General features: G+C 41.6%; 1 protein-coding gene across 1 annotated transcript in view; it reads left to right on the top strand.

Moving 5' to 3' along the window:
* SLC9A3 (solute carrier family 9 member A3) overlaps positions 1-16,318 on the top strand; it is a 67,952-nt gene extending 51,634 nt beyond the window's left edge. The window contains exons 10-16 of the mRNA XM_032765551.1: positions 2,272-2,401; positions 5,152-5,267; positions 10,076-10,205; positions 10,773-10,949; positions 12,261-12,336; positions 14,279-14,386; positions 16,071-16,318. Coding sequence (XP_032621442.1) covers positions 2,272-2,401; positions 5,152-5,267; positions 10,076-10,205; positions 10,773-10,949; positions 12,261-12,336; positions 14,279-14,386; positions 16,071-16,318 — 985 coding nt within the window. The remainder of the gene's footprint in view (positions 1-2,271; positions 2,402-5,151; positions 5,268-10,075; positions 10,206-10,772; positions 10,950-12,260; positions 12,337-14,278; positions 14,387-16,070) is intronic.
* Positions 16,319-20,935: the final 4,617 nt, after the last annotated feature.

Below are 20,935 nucleotides of genomic sequence, written 5' to 3'. Positions count from 1 at the left end.
TTAAACTTTTACTGTGAGGGTTCCTAAAGGCTCTTAAAGATACAATCGAATAGTCAGAAGTAGAAAAATAAAATGGCATTATTCCCTAGTGTATGGTATGTCCTATTGATTTTGAAACTAGAACCATTTTGTATACTCTAATCACAAACCTCTTATTGCTGTTGTTCTGCAGCAGCTGTGCCTGGTGTTTGCACCTCTCAAAAGATAGTTGTGAATTGTGTAACTCCATATAAGGCTTTTACAAATGTACTTTAACTGTTATTTACAGAAATAAAGCAACAAAACATATTTCCCTGTGTTTATTATCCGATAAGGTGTACAGTAACTCCTCACTTAAAGTTGTCCCGGTTAATGTTGTTTTGTTGTTACATTGCTGATCAATTGGGGAACATGCTCATTTAAAGTTGCACAATGCTCCCTTCTAACATTGTTTGTCAGCTGCCTGCTTTGTCCATTGCTTGCAGAAAGAGCAGCCTGTTGGAGCTGGTGGGGGCTTGTGTCATAGACAGATAGTTAAGGGTTAATGTCTCTTTTACCTGTAAGGGGTTAACAAACAGTGAACCTGGAACACCCGACCAGAGGACCAATCAGGAGACAAGATACTTTAAAAATCTCGGTGGAGGGAAGTCTTTGTTTTGTGTGTTTTTCTTTGTCTGTTGTTCTCTCTGGGATCTGAGAGTGACCAGACATACCTACAGACTCTCTAATTTTCTGTTCAAATAGTAAGTACAAGTAGAAAGGCTGTTTATTCTTTTTGATTGTTTTCTTCTTTATTTTTGCAAATGTATATCTGGCTGGTAGAATTTTAATGTGTATTTTGCTGGTAGGATTTTAATTTGTATGTATGCTGGGGGGAGGATTCTCTCTAGTGTCTATAAACTGAAAGACCCTGTAACATTTACCATCTTGATTACAGAAACAACTTTTATTTTTTTCTTTCTTTTATTAAAAGCTTTTCTTTTAAGACCTGATTGATTTTTTCACTTTGTTAAGGCTCAAGGGAATTGAGTCTGTACTCACCAGGGAATTGGTGGGAGAAAGGGAGAGAAAGGGGAGGGGAAAAGAGGAGGGGAGAAGGTGCATTCCTCTCTGTTTTAAGATTCAAGGAGTTTGAATCACAGTGATCTTCCAGGGTAACCCAGGGAGGAAAAGCCCGGGAGAGGCAATGGTGGGGGAAAGGGTTTACTTTCCTTGTGTCAAGATCCAGGGGGCCTGGGTCTTGGAGGTCCCCTGGGAAGGTTTTGGGGGGACCAGAGTGTACCAGGCACTGAAAGTTCTGGTTGGTGGCAGCCTATCAGATCTAAGCTGGTAATTAAGCTTAGGGGAATTCATGCTGGTACCCCATTTTTGGACGCTAAGGTTCAGAGTGGGGACTTATACCATGACAGCTTGGAACCAGGGTGGACCAGCAGCCCCCCATCAGCTCCCTGCTCCCCTAAGTTCCCTGTGCAGCAGCTTCCCAGCAGGCTATCAATTGCCAGCAGTTCAGCTGTCCCTCCCCCCACTGCCTTGTGCTGCTCCTGCCTTCTGCCTTGGAGCTTCTCCTGGGAGCCTCCTGCTTGCTGTACAAGGTGGGGGGGAAGGGGTGCTAAAGTCAGAGTGTCCCCCTCCTCCCTGCTCCTGCCCTCCCCTTACCCCATCTCCACAGAGCAGGGGGGACATGAGATGGAGCTTTTTGGCAGCAGCAGCTGTCTCAGCTTCCTGATCTAATTAAAAAGGAAATGTACTTAGAGTGGGGTCAGTGTACTTAAAGGGGCAATGGGCATCTCTCTCACACACAGGGCGTGTGTCTCTATGTCTGTCTGCCATGCTGTCTCCCCTCCCTCCATTTGTGCTGCCTTGTAGAGTGTGAGGCTACATTAACAACAATGTGTTAACCCTTGAGAGCTCAGCTGTTCTAGTTTATCATTTAACAGTAAGGCATTCCCTGGGAAATATCCCACCCTCTGACTTCACCACCTCAACCAAGCTTCACAATCATCATTGCTACGTACAGTATTAAATTGTTTGTTTAAAACTTACATAGTCGTTTGGTGAAAAAAAATTCCCTGGAACACCCCCTATTTATATTAATTATTATGGGGAAATTGGATTCGCTTTACATCGTTTCGCTTAAAGTCGCATTTTTCAGGAACATAACTACAACATTAAGCAAGGAGTTACAGTATAAAAATGCTTAACTCAAAGGAACAGCTGTTCAAGCAAAACTAAAAATGCTAACTATCATTTAAATTGATTGCTGCTGTTAAAATTCTTTGTTTAAATCACTAGGTGGTCCAGTTTTGATCGGAAAATCCTCAGTAAAGTACTAATGAGAAGGTCTGCTCAAAAATCAAGAGACCAGATTCTTAATATTTTCCATGAGCTCAACCTGAAGGATGCTATTAGCTATGTGGCTGAGGTACTTCTAAACATCTTTTCTTACACATTGTAACATCATATTTCTTTGTTTTAAATATTGCAGGATTTCTTAACTTCCATGTTTTAGGAGAGCTGAATCAAAAGCAAATCTACTTTTACGGTGAAATGGTATTTGAAGTGTATTGTGTCCCGTTATTACCTATTTATGTCATTGTGGTTCATTGTATTACCTCTAAATTCCTCAGTACCACTGGGTCCTGTGTATGTCACTGTTCTATTCTGGTAGGTATCATTTAGGAGCTTGGCTTCTGCCTCCGCATGCGCTGAGTAGTATCATGATTTCACAGAAGCTATGCAAGTGAGCATGTGCTAGTCAGCATGTGTAAAGGTGGCAGAATGTGGCTCCCTATGAATAATTAAACAAGCTGTGGCTGAAGCAATAGTGTGCTTTCCAGTGACGGCTTGTGCAGAAATTCAAGTTAGAGTAAGCAGTGCAGATGGCAGTTGCAGACTGAGAGCATCTGGGGGCTAGCCTCAAGGTTGAGCTTATTTTTGTAGCCAAATGAACTACAAGCTTGATAAAGAGCTGAGGTTTTGTTTTGTTTTTTGGTTCATTAGCCTCCCAAAAAACTAACACCAAAACACAAAACATTTTTGCTGCACTAGCAAATTCAATGTTACTCACGGGCAAAATCCAAAATCTTTTGGAATGATTCCCAAGCTTTTTCATTTTGTGAGCCATCTCACAAGACAACAGTCTTCTCTGGGACCAGCTCTTCCTGCTCTACCACCTATTTGTTGGTTCTCTAATTGTTTAATTCTGTGGAACACCAAGAAGGCCTCCAGACACCACAGTCTGAGAACAGCTGGCCTCTCAAATTCCTACCAATTCCTGGATACCAGCAGGCCAAAAATCTCCTTGTTATTCTCCCCAGCCTAGCCCATTAGTCATTTAAAAAACATTTCATGCTTCAATCAGTAATAGCTCTAGCAGTAATATAATTATGAACCTCACATTTAGGTACCTTAAATATCTGATTTCCATTTCACTGTAATATTTATGTAGGTGTTTCTGTTTTCAGATGTCACAGTGATTTTTCTAATCCCATGGAATGGTTCAAAATTGCTTAGAACACGGATTACTATAAATTATGCATAGGTGATTGTACTGCCTAGAACATAGGTTTTCTCCACCATTGTCACAGGTCTCCTGAGTGTCCTTTTCAGCCCCAGTAACTGACCACAGCCACGCCAGGTCTTCTTAACCACCACTGTGCTCTATTATATATTACATTTACAATCACTAGCCAGCTTCCTCACTTGCTTTCTGGGGAAGGGTACACTAGTAGTACAAACAGCAACCAGTCCTATCTGCCTGTTCCTTCTTTCAGGCACCCTACTCCCTTCCCCTCTGTCTGTCTAGCTGCTGAGGATACTTCAACCCTATTAGCCTCTCAGCTGTATTGTCACTCAGTTAATTTGCCTCCTCTTCCAACTGCTTGTTTTTCAATCAGAGCTCAATTAATATAAACTGGCAGGGATATGAGTGACAAGGTGTTGAGTGAACTTCTGGCTCAGCACAGCCTGTTTCAACCATGTTTAAGTTTTCTTGATTCCTTTGCTGTGCATGGACATGTAAAATGGTCATGATAGAGCTATAGCTTACAAAATCACAATACATTAGCTTCGATCTTAAGAATAATGTACTTCTGTCAGTGGGGGAAATATTTTTCCACAGATGTTCTGTTCACTGCTCATTAAAACATAGAGTCCAGTCCAAGATCTCTGTGCTGCAATTCAAAACCATATGTGGGATTGCCTCTCACTACCAGAGAATTTTTTCTCCTTCTGGGAGCATGACTTTACTCACTATCTACAGTCCAACAGAACAATGAAAATGTCAAGTAGCCAGGGGCACTGGCGATCATGAGAGACAAAAGTTTCGCAGGAATTCACTTTCGTATCACCATGCAGAACTGAAAGCAAAGCTCACCTTTTCAATTTAGCTTTAGTTCCTCGTGCGTGCATGCATACATTTCACGACTAACCAAACATTTGCCTCCTTTCTGGGAAGGAAGAAAGAAGGATTACTGTCATATCTTGGAAGGTGTTCAGGTAGCACAGATATGGGTGCCAATATAAGAATCTAGATAAGTAGATGTTTACAGGTGGCTAGCAAGGTGTTAGTTGAAAAATGTTGCCCAGTATTGGAAGTAACCCTTTATACAGTGGAAAGGGGAATTCAAACTTTTGGTGGCTCTCACTGAGGGCCTTTAGAGGTGCAGGGGTACATTTTGTGGAAGATAAGGAGAAAGCCCAAAATGTCACTTTAAGTCTTCAAATTAGGACTATTAATTGTCATGGCTTTGGGCTGGTCCTCTATACAAGGTTGACTTTTACCCCAGGGAAACAAACCACATAGAATATCAGGGTTGGAAGGGATCTCAGGAGGTCATCTAGAACCCCCTGCTCAAAGCAGGACCCATCCCCAGACAGATTTTTACCCCAGTTCCCTAAATGGCCCCCTCAAAGATTGAACTCACAACCTTGAGTTTAGCAGGCTAGTGCTCAAACCACTGAGCTATCCCTCCCCATGAAAAAAGAGACCTTATTCCTGTTACAAAAGAACTAGAGGAAAGTTGTATTTATGGGTTATTTGCCTACAGAAGCTTCAAAAATTATGCCATCTTTTTTTTATATTATACAATTTAGCCCTAGATATTCTTCTGTTAACATCACTGAAAGCCCTACCGCTAAGCTGTAATGCACCTTATTTCTTTCTGTGAACAGGGAGAGCGTAGAGGTTCCCTGGCTTTTATTCGTTCTTCAAGTACTGACAACATGGTCAATGTGGACTTCAGCACTCCTCGACCAAGTACTGTAGAGGCCTCTGTCTCCTGTTTACTGTAAGTAACTTTTTTTAGGGACTGTTTTTGTTTAATTTTTGAGTTATATAGGATTAAATACAAAAAATGGGTGTTTACCCCAGTACAAAATGGGTGTCAAATGCTCCCATGCTGACTTGGTTGCTTTCTCTTCAGAGACTGATAACTGAGTGATTTTCAACAGTGACAGGTACCCCACACTGTTCTTTCTATGCAAACCTGTCTTCAGGTAAAAAGCATTACAGAGAAACCAGATGAAAAACAATAAAAGAAGCTACACGCATGCTAATAAGGGTTCACCTCAACCCTAACATGGACTCTGGCAGGAACAGTCCTTCAAACCCCCACCCAAGGGGATTCTTTATGGGTACAAGTTCACCACAGCTTTGGCTCAGAACAGGCCCCTAGTCTTATGGGGCTTCAGCAGGCCTAGTCCTTCCAACTCCTTCCCAAAAGGCTGGGATTGTCCATGGACCAGGGGTTCTGTCCATTTGCTGGATCAGGAAGAAGGCCCTGAGCCAGTTTACAACCAGGCTTTTTATCCAAAAATCCTTTCTTTGTCTTTCTCAGTTCATGAAGAATCCAGTTTGAACTAGTATATACGCCCCTCTCCAGGAGGTGGCTTCAAAAGCTGATAACAAAGGAAGTACATTAGCATCTTCCTCACAGGTGCTGACTTTCCAAAGTGCCGGGGGGTGCCTGACCCCTGGCTCTGCCCCAAGGACCCACCTCCGCCCATGCCTCACCCTCACCTCGCCTCTTCCCGCCCAGTTCCACCCCCTCCCCCAAGCACACTGTGTCCTCACTCCTCCCTCCTTCTCCCCCAGCACCTCCTGCAAGCCGTGAAAGAGCTGATCGCAGCTGGCAGGAGGTGTGGGGAGGGAGGGAAAGGCACTGATCCGTGGGGCCCATCAACGAGTGGGAGATGCTGGGTGGGGCGCGTGGAGCTGATAGAGGAGCTGCCAGTGGGTGCTCAGCACCCACCATTTTTTCCCCATGAATGCTCCAGCCACGGAGCACCCATAAAGTCAGTGCCTATGTTCCTCCTTCTACTAGAGACTACATATAGTTTGACAATAACACATACAGAATTGCATTTTTAATACAATGGACCTACAAAGGTATTCACCCTAATTCAATGAGGTTTAACCTAATTCAGTAAAGTTTATTTTAATTCCATAAGGTTTTTCCAGGCTATTACAAGGCATTGTCAGTCTATCAAAGTAGCATATTATACTCATTACGTATTTCACCAGGTTCAAAGAAGAGAACCCTTCCTCAGGGTTATTTCATTCCTGGGAGTTTAATGGAATACATTTTATGACATGAACAGAAATATAAAAGGTTACATGTATAACTAGAAAAATGGGAATAGAGAGTATCACATATGTGCAGAAAAATGAATGGCAATATTTTTTTAAAAAAGGGAAGAATAATTTTTTTACCTTTGTGGAAGTCAGAAGCAGCTAAATGATTTTACACAGACCTTCCAAACTAAACTCTCCTTTGGTCAGAGACCAAGCATGAAAACCATATCCCTAAGGGTGAATTTTTCAGAAAATTCCAGTGTGTAAGAACAGGGGCTTATCATTCACACAGTTTTGCATCCCTCCCTGTAGCCAGAGCCTTGTGTGTTACATGATGCCAGAGCCACAGAATCCACCCTTTGCCATGGAATTCTTGTTCAGAATTCTTGTTCAGAATTTAAATGTTGTAAAATTTCTTTTTCTTTTTCTTTTTTTAAATTATGAGACATATTCCCTGGTATGCTCAAGCAGTTTGTGCCACTTCCATTATGTAAAGCAGCTGTAAACTGGGTACAACCTGCCAGTTAGACCAGATTTATGCCACTTGGAATTGCAGAGTGGTGCATAGTTGCAATGTACCAATAAAGCTGGCCCTATATTTTTAAGAGCCAGCTATTGGTGAAACTAAGACTTTGTCTACACTAGCACTTTTTGTCAGCAAAACTTTTGTCGGTCAGGGGTGTGAAAAAAACATTTTTCACCAACAAAAGCGCCGGTGTGGACAGCACTACATCTGCGGGGGATGCTCTCCCACAGAAACATGCTGCTAATAGTGCAGGTTGAAAAATGGTACGCATGTTGGCTGAAAACAGTTAGTGGAAGAAAGTATGGGGGAAGGGGAGGATTCTTTTTAAATGATGAAGTGATATTTTCCCTACAATTTAAAAACAGACATTTTTGCTAAATTTTGTAATTGTTGAACATTTTCATTTTGGGAAAAAAGTGGCGAAAATGAAGTTTCCACACAAAAAATCACTGATATTGAAATCCCATGTTTCAATTCAAAACTTTTCATTGAAAAAATGCTAATTGTGTCCAGCTGTTAATGTGCTTATCCCTTAATGCCAAACTGCTTCCCACACCTTAGGCCAGATGCTTTCACCATTACTCGCACTGAACAGTGTCACAGTTTCAGAGTTTAACTGCACCTTTGACACACAAGCATCATGCTCTTATTCGACGGCTCCCACATAAAGCTTCAGGCTCTCAGCCATCATATCTCATGGGTGGAGATCTGCTTCTCTCTCACTCCGGATGAGGGGTTTAGGCTCCTGGTCTTCTGCACTTCAGTGTGATTTCCCCAGCAGGTCTGACTGGGGTCCAGCACCTGTGGTTAACCTTTCCCCAGGGGCTACAACAGTCTAAACCAGTGACACATCAGCCTTCACAAAACAAAATACATTTATTGTTAGGGTAAAAGCATTACAGGGAAAACATATAAAAACAATAAAAGTTCCTATATGCAAGGTAACAGTTTACCAGAGGTCACCCATCAGTCTTATGGACCCTAGTAAGCCAAAGCCCTGGTTAGCCAAGTGTTGCTCTGCCCCACCCCTCCCTTGGACAGATGATCGTGTCCGTTTGCTGAATGAAAAAAAGGCTCTGTGTTAGTTCAAACTCAGCCTTTTTATACCCAAAGCCCTTTCTTTGTTTGGGTCTCTGGGAAACCTAGTTTGAACCAGTATATGCAAACACCCCAGGGGATGGTGTTTCTCTGGAGTTGTTTACAATCCCCAGGGTGATTACCCCATAGTGTTTTTTAGTTCCTGGAGGAGCTGTGGTAACTCTCCCCCGTGGAGCAGAACACAATCAGACATTAATATTTCATAAATTTAATATGTTGGTCCCCAAAGATGCTGCAAAATCTGTCACAAGTAGGACCTTACTTCTTGAATAGACCCACTGATTTCAGTGGATCTACTCGAGGAGTACTTGGTCTGAATAAGGATAGTAGAACTTCGCCTCTTCTGTCCCTTCGCCAGCTGCCGAAACCTTCAACTTCTCCTCTGATAGCTTCTGCCCTGCAGTTATGCATCGTCAATACAAATATCTGTGGAATATGAATAATGCGGAGGCAGAGTTAAAAAAAAAGCATGCAATACTAAGATAAACAACACAGAAGAGACTCTGGCAATTGTATTATCTTTTGCATATTTAATTCAACAAAAATCTCCTCATTTGAATATTTCTGGAGTTGCCACCAAATTTTCCATCTGGTGCACAGGCATGCCACAAAAACTATAGAGCTGTACAGCACAATATTGATCCAACTTTCTGCAGAGTATGTGGGTCTTGCCTACGGTATTCACCACTGGGCAAATTCCAGAGGTTTAGTCTCAAGTCACCTCTTCACTCTTTAGGAAAGAAAAATACACACATTTGTGATAAACAAATGGCACATAACATTTATTGGAATAAATTTAACTGTGATATAAACAGTGGCATCTGCTACTCATAAGATGCAAATTGGTCTGACCACAGATGTAAGTGGTCAAGTACTACTGAATTTGGTATTCCCCCGGTACAGAAAACGAGTGTGACTAATAGCATGGGGATGAATGACCTAGATCAGTGGTTCCCAAACTTTTTTCTGCCGAGGATCCCTTTGGCATCTGACTAAATATCCCGCACCCCTTTCATTGTTTATACATAAGATTCATGTCATTATTATGCTATTAGTTCAGTTAGTTATGTCACCTCCAAAAATATACACACACAGTTTAGTTCAGTGGTCTCAGGATTCCGGGGGCTCAGTTCCCAGCTTCACTGTAGAGTCCTGAAACCCTTATACATGTATCTTTATCAGAATTTCCGTTTCCCCTAAATGGGGGTATTACTTGTGAGTGTTGTGAGTCTTGATATCCATGGCAGAAGAAGTACTACTAAACTCTCACAGCGAGTGTGTACTTCTCAATGGGCAAGTACTGGCATGACCAGAACGCCCCTACCAGCATGACCTCTCATGCACAGTGTCTGAGAAAAATGGTGTCTTCCATGCAGCACAAGTGCCAGAATGTTGTTTCAGCAGGTTCTGGCCCTGTCCCAAGGAACAGACCCCTGCATAACCCATAGCAGACCACCCAGAGGTCTGGGACCCCAATGTGTGGGAACCACTGAGCTAGATTAATAGACCTTCCATCCTGCAGGTGCACAAGGATGAGATGTAACAGGAAAAGAAGCAAACAGGCATAAGTTTATAAGATAAAGCAGACGATCAATCAATGCTAAATTGTTGCAAGTTGCACTAGTTTGTCATTTACCTGCTTTTCCTGACCAAATTACACAACCACTGATGTCACTGCTGAATCTGCCCAGAGGCTACCACAAGAGTTGTGCCCGCTCACTCTAGACTACACTAGACTACACTTGACTCATGATGATGTTTACTTGTTTTTATCCCATCCACACTTATCTTCATGTTTAAATATATTGCAGTGCATATATATATATATATATATATAATATATTCCTCCAGTTAGTGATCTAGAAAAATGTTGTATATATTTTAATATTCTGCTTTAGGAGAGAAAAAGCCAGCTCCGTTTGTCTTGATATGCAGGCCTTAGAGCAGAGGAGAAAAAGCATACGAGATACAGAGGATATAGTCACTCACCACACACTGCAGCAGTACCTCTACAAACCCAGACAAGAGGTGAGAGCACAGTTGCAGCGATTACCATGTTTTCGTTTGACAGTCAGAAGAAACAAAATGCAGAAAATTGTTGGGAAACTCAAAATAAAAGGACAAATCTGCAAAATCAATCATTAACTGAGGATGGGCTCTGATCCTACATACCCTTAATCATGTGAGCAGTCCTTATTATACAAGTAGTCCCATTGATTTCAATGACACTACTCAAGTGAGAGAAGATTGCAGAATTGAGCCCCAGATGTGTTCTGCTGGTTGGTTGTTGCTGGTCTGAAAGTTAACTGGCTGGGTGAGGGTGAAATGAAGCATGTGAACATTAGAAAGACTGAGCTGTTTAATCCAGACCTGTTCTAGCCAATGTAATTAATCTGAATGACCTTCAATCAATATTTTTCAAATTACCATAGTGATAGGTAAGAAGGAAATAATTAACTACCTGGAATCCTGTTAGTGTGTTGACGTGTAATTAATTGTCTTTTTGTAATTGATTGGTTTTGGCAGTTGCCTTGGTGCTGGGCCCCAGTCTGCATTTCTATATATATAAATGTTCTCTTACCTTCCTGGCTACAGCACATACATCTGTACAGTCGGCACGAGATCATTCAGAATGAAGACGAAAAACAAGACAAGGAGATTTTCCACAGGACAATGAGGAAGCGCTTAGAGTCTTTCAAGAGTACCAAACTAGGAATAAACCAGCCCAAAAAGCTCAACAAAAGCCACAAGAAAGACCGGGGCCAAAAACGGGTAAGGGGACTGCCATGTACCCAGACAAAAGGCCCGGTGCTCTAGAGAATCCATTCCTGAGGAAGCATAGGGTAGTTTTGGCTCCCAGCATCAATCTCTTCCCTGTGGAAGCTCCTCAGAGGTAGTATTGACGATCGAGACCCAGGCCAGGGGAGAGATCAAAATGTGGGATGAATCAAGGGGCAGCACTGGAGGTGGCATTATACTTTCACCAATCTTGTGGAACCATTTCCCTCTGCACTGTGAGATCCTTCCTTTGGATGTGAGGGGATTCCAGGTCCAACAACCATGGTGCCAGAAGGGGTGGCCCATGTCTACATGCATTGGCACCGACTCCGTGGGTGCTCTGGGGCTGGAGCACCCATGGGGAAAAATTAATGGGCTTCTATAACAGACATCCTTTGCCTATTACTTTTGTGCAAATTTCCTTGCTAAATTGTAGCAATAAGGAATAGAGCATCACACGTTGACACTGTAAGGAGGCTGGACTATAAGCTAGATTTTCAAAAGTGCTCACAATTAGTGGGTGCTCTGCACCCACCAGCAGCCAAGCTCTCCTTACCCCCTGCCTCAGCCTCTCCTCTTTCCTGCCTCCTCCCCTGAGCGTGCCGAGTCCCCACTCTGCCTACCCCCAGCGTTTCCCACCTGGCCACCACCAAACAGCTGTTTGGCAGCGTTAGCACACTCCAGGAAGGGGGGAGGAGCGGGAGCATGGTGCACTCAGGGAAACAGGCGGGGCTGGGGTGGGGATTTGGGGAAGGAGCTGGAATATTGGCAGGGAGGGGCCGGAGTTGGGGCAGGGACTTTGGGGAAGGGGTTGGAATGGGGGCTGGGAAGGGGTGGGAAGAGGCAGGGAAGGGGCAGGGCCTCATGGAAGGGCTAGAGCAGGGGCTGGGCAGGGGATGCAGGGGGGGGTCGAGCACCCAGGGGAAAGAGGGGAAGTTGTCGCCTATGTCTCCATGGAAGTTGCATGGAGCTTAGGGGGGCTAATGGTTTGAGGAGATGAAACTCCAGCTTTTCCTGCATGGACGAAGGAGGGACAAATCCAACCTGCCCAATTGCAAAAGGAGCAGGGAACTCGGCCACATACCACTAATAGAGTTGTATGTCTGCACTAACATCAATGGAAGTTCTATGCAAAGACAAAATAAAGGCTTAAAATAGTTAGGCGTGATCATCACTGTATTATTCCAGTATTATGTTGGTGAACTCCATTTGACTGGCAGAAAGCTGGGGAATCAGGCCCTGTATATAATGTGTGCTGCATAGCTCCCACTGTCTGCGGTAACTTGAAATGTTTTACTTTTTCAGAGAAATAGTAATGCCATACCAAATGGAAAAATACCTTCAGAAAATCCAGTGCAAGATTTTACTTTGAAGGAAAAAGGTAATTGCTCTGTCAAACAAGAGTAGTTAACCCAGGGCAGCCCAGAAGATTCAGGAGGCCTGGGGTCTTTGGCGGTGGGGGCCCCACTTTGCCCACTTTCCTGCCCCCCTCCCCCGCCGAGTGGCCCTGAGTTAACCAGATTTGTTTAATCAGCTTGTATTTTGTTGGAGGAAGAGTGTTCTTGTGAAATTTCATGGCAGGAAAAAAAACTAAGTTGACATTAACAAATGTACTACTACCCATGTCACATTTCCCCCTCTCCGTGCTGAAAACAGATGTGTTTGGAAGGAAGTAATGAACATTAAAAAATTAATACATTTTCATAGACAACTTTAACCTACTTTATAACTAACATTAACAAAACCAATGTTTAATCTTGAAATCCTAAAAATAATTGGAGGCCACCATAAAGAAGGCCACAACATAGATAAAATCTCAGCTTCTGACTCATGACATGCCACAGCTAACTATGATAATGGCTTCCTTTGTGATCCCACGGTTATGTACATGCACCCATCATGACTTGCCCAGGCATCTTGTAAATATCAGTACGTTCTCTGAAAGCAGAGCAAGCAGGCTGGAACAGGAGGACAGCATAACATGTACATGAATGGAAAGACAGTATAGCCAAATACTGTGCTGACTTTTACCCTAAATGCAACCCCAGTGACTCCAGCACAGAATTTGGCCTATCGAATCTAACTTTGGGCCTACTAGCCTTGGCAGTGTCCCTAACAAAATAAGGAAAGAAAAAACCCTGCACTTGTAATTTTGCATTTAAAGAAAAAGATCCTTGGATCTGGGTTTCAGCCGTCTCTTTGCAGGTGCCGTTGTCAGTCACAATAAGTTGTATCTGATGCCACCTGCCATGGCAAGTTATTATAAGGCATTGAGTTAAATTCTCCCCTCAGCTACCTTATTCCCCAACCCAGCTGATTTTAAAGAGGGCTGTGAAGTAGGGGGAAGAGGGGCGGTGTTAGAATTTTTCCCATAGCTTTCAGACGGAATAGTTTGGGTGTGGGAAGCAGAAACTCTGAGCTCAGGTATTTGCTCTCTATCAGTTTATTAGCATTTATTTTTATTGCCAGCAGCAATACAATGGCTGAATAATAGTTTTACTTCTATAGCTCCTTTGATCTTAAAGCGTTTCCCAAACATTAACTGATTAGGCCTTCTCCTATATTAAGGGATTTTCTATAGAGGGGTTGATAAGGGATTTAATGTACGGGGATCATTTCACCAGCCACTGATATGGAGCTGCCTCTGGGGGGAAACACAGCAGATGTTTAACCACACACAGCAGCACTACATAGTGGTTTGCATTGAGAGGTGGGAAAGAAAATCATAGCCACCACAGCGGGGAGCATAGATTGGCAGGAATTAATTAACCAAGTTTGACATGATCCAGGGCACCGATGTTAATCCCTTTATGAAAATGCAATGGGATCTTTAATTACCACAAGTTTCAGCACCTCAATTCTGTATCCCATTCGAAAGAGAGCACCTCTAGCAGCACAGTGGCCCCTGACACTATGCTCAGGCTTTCTTTCAGCACTGGGTAAGCAGGAAAAGTTGCCACCTTCTGAATCAGCACTTGCTTCAGTGTGTAAGCTTTTCCTGCAGCTCTCCTATCCAAGTACTCATCTAGCCCAATCCCCTTTAGTTTGGAAAAGTGAACATAATTACAGCACAAGATACTGATGCAGGAGTGAACCGGAAATCAAATATTAGCGACCTGATAAACTATACATTAGATATGTACAGAATTTAGTTATAAAGATATGATTGCTTTCAAAACATATATTTACCCAGATTTACATTAAAGATTATCTATATAAATCTTTGATAGCTACACTAGCATCAAGAAGCTACCAAATAACACTTTGGGTCAAATCTTTTAGGAATCTCTAGTGCACGCTGATTTTTTTATATTATCTTCCAGATGTGGAATTTTCTGATCCAGAAGAAAATTATGAATCTCTTCATATGGATAAAGGAGTTGACTTTTTAGCTAATGTCACCAAGCAGAACTGCACAGATGCTACCTCTGGTAAGAAAATAGATCATAAATGCAGAATTTTCTTCAATTGCAAAGCAGTTTATTGGATTTTTTGTTAATAGCTTTCTACTGATGATATTGACAAAGATTGTGGTCATGACTGCATAACCTGGCTGTGAAATGACTAATCACTTCTAGACACAGAAAAAACGATTCTAAAGTTGTCCTGATTTTCAGTCAGCCAATATTCAGCCATTTTGAATTGATTTCTGCTTTGTCAGGAATACATAGGTCAACTTGACTCAAATATGTTTTCTTCGTTTCCTCTTGATGTGGAATGTTTCTCCCCAAAAGGGGAGGATGTCTCTGGCCTGGCTGGAGCTGCTCCAGCTGGCTGGGCAGCGCGGCCGCAGCCTGCTCTGGTGGGCCAGGCAGCGTGGCCACAGCCTGCTCTGGGGGGTGGGGCCGAGCGGCAGGGCTGTAGCCTGCCAGCCCCAGAGCTGCAGCGGCTTCGAAGGCTGGAGGGAGAGCAGCGTGGCCGGAAGCGGAGAGACCTCAGCCCCATCTCTTCCCTTCTGGCTCTGCTGGCTGTGCTGCCTCTCCTTGCTCTCTCTGTTGGGGGGAGGGACTGTGTCCCACCTCTCCCTCTCTATACCCATTCATAAGCCGACCCCCGTCTCTGGTGATTCCCTTTTTTACTAAAAAAATTCGGCTTATGAACAAGTATATACGGTAGTTTGTTTTTTGTAACACATGGCATGTGGAGGCTATGTAAAGGTGGGGTGTAGTATAATGCTTCTATTGGATTCATTTGAATATAACCAAACTCATACTGATAGAACTGTTCTAATACACCACACCCAGATGGATACTGTGTTAGGGTGCATATGAAGTGACTAATTATGCTCCAGAAAAGAATTAGGTTTCAAACTGGATCTAGACTGTGGTTTTTTAAATAATATTTTACGGTTCACCATGTGCAGATTTGATATTTGTTTTAAAAGGGCTTTGTTACCTGTTTCCACACATACAAAAAGGGTACTTTTGACTGTTTGGGCCTGTTTCTCCTCTCGGACACATTTTACACTACTGTAAGTCCACTGACTTTAGTCGAATTATTGATTTGCAATGTAGTCAGAGGAGAATCAGACCCCCGTCCTGTTATATACTCTTACTATCTGGGTTTACATTATAAGTTGTCAGACACTGGGGAGCCAAATTCACCAGTATCCTCTGACTGCTGTAGTGATGCCAAAAAGCCATAAACCTGTCTTAATGGGCTAGTTAATCCAGGCTTGAATCTCTTTTGCGTTACTGGGGTGATGCAAAAGAGCTGGTCAGTCTAGCCCTGGTATCAATCTTTCAAATATGTTTCATTTTTAAACTGATACATTTAAAAAAAAACTAGAACTGAGCACATTTGGTATGATTGATTTAAATCCAATCAGTTCATTTGAATAAACTGTGCATTTAGGTTTTGTTGTTGGCAGAGCCTTCAGCCATAACTGCCAATGATAGTCAGGTTTTTTGTTGGTTTGTTTGATTTCTTTTTTAATCAACTGAGACTTTTAAAATAGCAAAATGACCAGCAGTAACACGGCATGTGAGCAGAAAGCTGAAAAACGATATTTGTTTATGTTTTATTTCATTATGGCTATATTCCTGGGCTAAACATCCTATTTGCTGCCAGTTATTTTATTTTCCAACTGAATTTATCACTCATAAATTTTTGTAGGAATTGATAACCCAGCATTTTCAGCTGATGATGATCAAAGTATCTACATGAAATTCCCGCCATGGTTAACTGATGAAGATTCCGTAGTACCATCACAAAGGGCCCGAGTACAGTTACCGTATTCTCCAAACAACTTCAGACGGCTCACCCCCTTTCGCCTCAGCAATAAGTCTGTAGATTCCTTTTTGCTAGCAGATGGCCCAGAGGAGCGACCCAGAGCTTTCCTCCCAGAAACAACACATATGTAATATTTTAAAATTGACCTTCATTTTTATTTTTAATCAATCTCTCTGTCTGCTCTGGCCTCCTGACAGCTTTCATTGTCTCTTTTTGTCTTTTTCAAGTATCTTTCTCTTCCTTGATTTTTCTGCATCTGAACATATGCTATTCAGCTCCAGTTTGAAACTGGTACTTTTAAAGAAAGTTGCTTATCTTTAAATATTTAGGGCCAGACCGCTTGCTGGTGTAAATCATCACAGCTGTCTGGTCTACACCAGACCTTTGTTTGGGTTTCAACATTTCTTGTGCTATTTTAAAACCAAAAACATTTCACGCACTTGTAGGTTATGTACTATTTGTTTTTCCTGGTTTTACTCTGTTGTATGGCTTAATCAAACTATCTATATTCTGCTACAGGGATGAAACTCCCACTGAAGTCATGTCACATGAGACTGAATTCAGATTTAACCTAATATCTCCTAAAGTGATAAACTGTTGTCTCCAGTAACTTCAAGCAGGCGTCGTCTTTGTTATGTGTTTGTACAGTGCCTAGCTTAATAAGGATGGAGCATTTAGCCACAACTAATAAATAATACTACTAGCCACAGCAATACATTACTTAAGATAAAGTTTAAAAATCAGGTACAGCTTGCTATAAAAATTGCATCTACTTTGTATAGGTGGAGATGACTACATAAGGGCAACACTTTGGGGAAGTTAGACCCAAGATTTTTATTAGAGCACTGACATTCATTTCACCATAAGAATGGCCATATTGGGTCCTATCAATGGTCCACCTTTCTCAATATCCTCTCTTTCGACAGTGGCCAATGCCAAGTGTTTCAGAGATAATGAACAGAACAGGTAGTTATTGTCTGATCCATCCCCTGTTGTCCACTCCCAGTTTCTGGCAGTCAGAGGCTAGGGAAACTCAGAGCATGGGGTTGCATACCTGGCCATCTTGGCTAATAACCAGTGATGGACCAGTCCTCCAGGAACTTAGTTAATTATTTTTTGAACCCAGTTTTGGCTTTCACAACATCCTTTGGCAGTGAGTTCCACAGGTTGACTGTGCATTGTGTGAAGAATACATCCTTTTGGTTCTGAGTTGAATTTTAATTTGCATATTTATGGAAAGCTTTACCTTATTTTTAAACTTAAAGTGATATTTTAATGTAGCTGCTCAGTGCAGCAAGTTGTCACCTCTATAGGTTATCAGTTCAAATCTGAATTCAGTCACACGTGAAATGAATATTTTAGTCTCACTTTTATCCCCCAACAGAAAATCAGTCCACAGTTTGAGATATTTCTATAACTGGCACAGGCATTGCTGTAAATGAGATGGCTCAGGTCATGAGTCAGTCATTATAACACAAACCTAGGGCAATGCAGAGATTTAGCAACAAAGCACAATAAACAAGTGCATGGTCTATGGTGGAATAATTAAGCACAAAGACAGCGCCTAGTGTCATCTCTGCACCAGCAACTGAATTATTTAGATAACTTGAGGGTGCTTCCAGCTGAGAAGGGGAGAACCATATTCGAATAAAGTGCTGAGAGTTTATTCAGCTCAGGGTATGGCTGTCACAAATGAGCAGGAAACTCCCTCCTATTAATATCGTCCTGAAAAATGTATGTACATATTTAGAGCCTGACTGACGTGCATTTACTCTAAGCTTCATGCCTTTTGAAGTGATTGTTAGCCACCTGAGTTCAAAGGAAACACAGAAGGTAAACTTTCCTAGGCTCTGAGCAGTGCAGAAACCTGACTGCAATGGAATTTCGTAGTCATCTGAAATGGAATATTTATAAATTATATATAAGTTATATTTCCCTTTTCTCATGGCTCATATCGTATGAGGAGCAGTGTTGCCTTTAGCTAGTTCCAGGTAGTGAAGTACGATGTGTCATTTTCACCAGTGGAGTGGAGTTCAGCTGTCTTTTGATCTTATATTGTGTTTAGCCAATTTGCAATTATAAGTCTTCTTATTTAAAAAAAAATAGTCATTTGGAATTACTGCTAGATGAATGAAATAGTACTGGAACTACTGTGTGGATTAAACATAGAATAAATGCTATCTCAGAATTTAAACATATCTCTGACACACACATCACTTGTTCACATTGGAAATATCTGAAACTTTCTTTTTCACTGGAAATATTTACATACTGACTTCTGTCTCTTCTGACTTGCTAAACTTCTATTAACCTTTGTCCTTTATTCCATTCTATCGCCTTGATTATTATTGAGTTTATCATTTAGAATAATACAATGGTACATAACAGCTTCTTGTGCAGATAAATTTGTGGGGTATATTTACAGTCACTGCGCTTTGTCTGTGGTTTCCCTCAAGGCTGCAATTGGGAGTGAGTTCGCTGGATAAAAGTAACTTGTCATGCGGGTTAAAACAAGTTTTAAAAAGAGTAAGGTCCAAGCAGCCTCAGCTTTATTGTAAAGATCTTACAATGATCCCTTTAAGTGCATCTTATACTGTAAAACATTCCAATGTAAAAATAGCATTGGAACCCAAGGAGCCGATCATTACAATTCAGTACTCTAAGGCAAAATTGCTTATACAAATAAATACATTTAAATGGCCACAGGATGGCACTGTCTGCTAAGAATTTGGAACAGGCTGATGTACTTGACAAACACTGGCCTAAATTCTTTCTTGACTTCCACCCTGGGCAATTCCATTAGCTTCACTAGGGTTGTACAGGGTGGGAGTTGGGGCAGAGTTTAACCCACTGAGTCTGAGAACAGATTTACCTTCCCAAAGATACATGACCTTCAGCAGAATAGCAACTCAAAGGGATTGATCTGAAACCAATATTTCAAATGAAAATCAAGTTTGTACAAGAAGTTGATGTTTACATACTCCTGTGTTTAATTTTATCAATGTAGGTGAGACGAGCCATAGTGCTGCAGTGACAGGATACTCTTTCTCAGATGAGAAACTGCTGCCTTGGAAACCTGACCAAGCAAAACAAAATGCCTCTGTTTCAGAGAAACCCCTCCACTTCATTCCATCTTGCCTTCAAAGGCCCTGGGCACAAAACTGTTCTTCACTGGAAAACCGAGGAAATACAACTCTTTCTACTATCTCAGAGCACATGACTTCTTATGACCCAAACCTAACAGAAGTCTATTGGAAAGAAGTCTCAGATACGAATAACAAACCACCTGTCAATTCAGGATATTGTTCTGAAACTAGTTATGAGCCAGTGAATTCACAACAAGACAATTCTGTAGAAATACAAGAGAGGCTAGAGGAATCTAACCCTAAGGAGAACCAAGAGAAGAAAACGCTGCTTAATGCACAAGCCCACTACAGATCTGCTGCAGCCAGGCGTGTACAAAGTCGACGCTCTTTTCATAGACCAAAACCTTTGCAACATCCCAAACTTCAAAAGTTAGCATCTCTTCCATCATCTTGTCACATCCCTCTACATTCTCTGGAACAAGAAGAAACGCAGCTTTGAGCCTTGACTTATCTAAGAGAAGACAAGTTTAGCGAAAATGGACAAAGTCTTTGGAAAAAGAGAGAGAGAGTAAGAGAAACTCAAAGCATTAAGACTTTTTCTAGTACCATTTCAAGAAAGAAAACACTGGGGTCTACTTTTCTGCTGGACATACACCAGTAATTCCTCGTTCACATTAAAGGGACTTATGTGGTTAAATCAAATTGATAACTATGCTTCCTTGTTTCGTCTAGACTGTTACAAAGATAAATTCTGAGGGCTATAATGAGAATCTTTTCAAAGGGGAAACTGTTTGATGTTGCTTTTCAAATTAAAAATAGTTTTCTTATGTCATATATTTCCATAAAACATCGTTAAGACAATACATTGCATCTGTAACATTAATAATGCAGATCAATATTCATGCTGCGTGAAATTCCTATATATGAGGCCAATGGTTAAATCTCTTGCTTGCTAAATCTATTCTGGTTGAAATAGATTAGTGCCTCTTTATTAAATGTGAAAACTGAAGAAGAAATATTGTCCTACTGTTGAATTTTTGTATCATTGCGAACAGCTAATTTAATTGTGGAATTTTGATTCTCTATTGCAGGGGTCGGCAACCTTTCAGAAGTGGTGTGCTGAGTCTTCATTTATTCACTTTGATTTAAGGTTTTGCTTGCCAGTAATACATTTTAACGTTTTTCGAAGGTCTCTTTCTATACGTCTATAATATATAACTAAACTATTGTTGTATGTAAAGTAAATAAGATTTTTAAAATTTTTAAGAAGCTTCATTTAAAATTAAATTAAAATGCAGATCTCCCCGGACCAGTGGCCAAGACCCAGGCAGCGTGAGTGCCACTGAAAATCAGCTTACATGCCGCCTTCGGCACGCATGCCATAGGTTGCCTACCCCTGCTCTATTGTAAATTCTTGGGATGAAACCTTGGCCCCACTGAACTGAATGGGAATTTTGCTGTAGAGTTCAGTGGGTCCAGGATTTCACCTTTGTTATCTTGTTATCTGTTTTAAGTGGTGCTGGGAACTAAAGAATGTACAGAGATAGAATAGAATTCTAATTTACATGGTCCTAAACATCTCATTTATATTCTTAATTAAGCTGCTCTTGTTCAAATAGCCTCAGTCACACAAAAGTGAAGACATAGGTGATTTATTTGGCT

The sequence above is a fragment of the Chelonoidis abingdonii genome, chromosome 2 (genome assembly GCF_003597395.2).
Source record: "Chelonoidis abingdonii isolate Lonesome George chromosome 2, CheloAbing_2.0, whole genome shotgun sequence".
Taxonomy (NCBI): domain Eukaryota; kingdom Metazoa; phylum Chordata; order Testudines; family Testudinidae; genus Chelonoidis; species Chelonoidis abingdonii.
The sequence above is the reverse complement of the archived record's forward strand: the minus strand, read 5'-3'. Positions and strand labels throughout refer to the sequence as shown.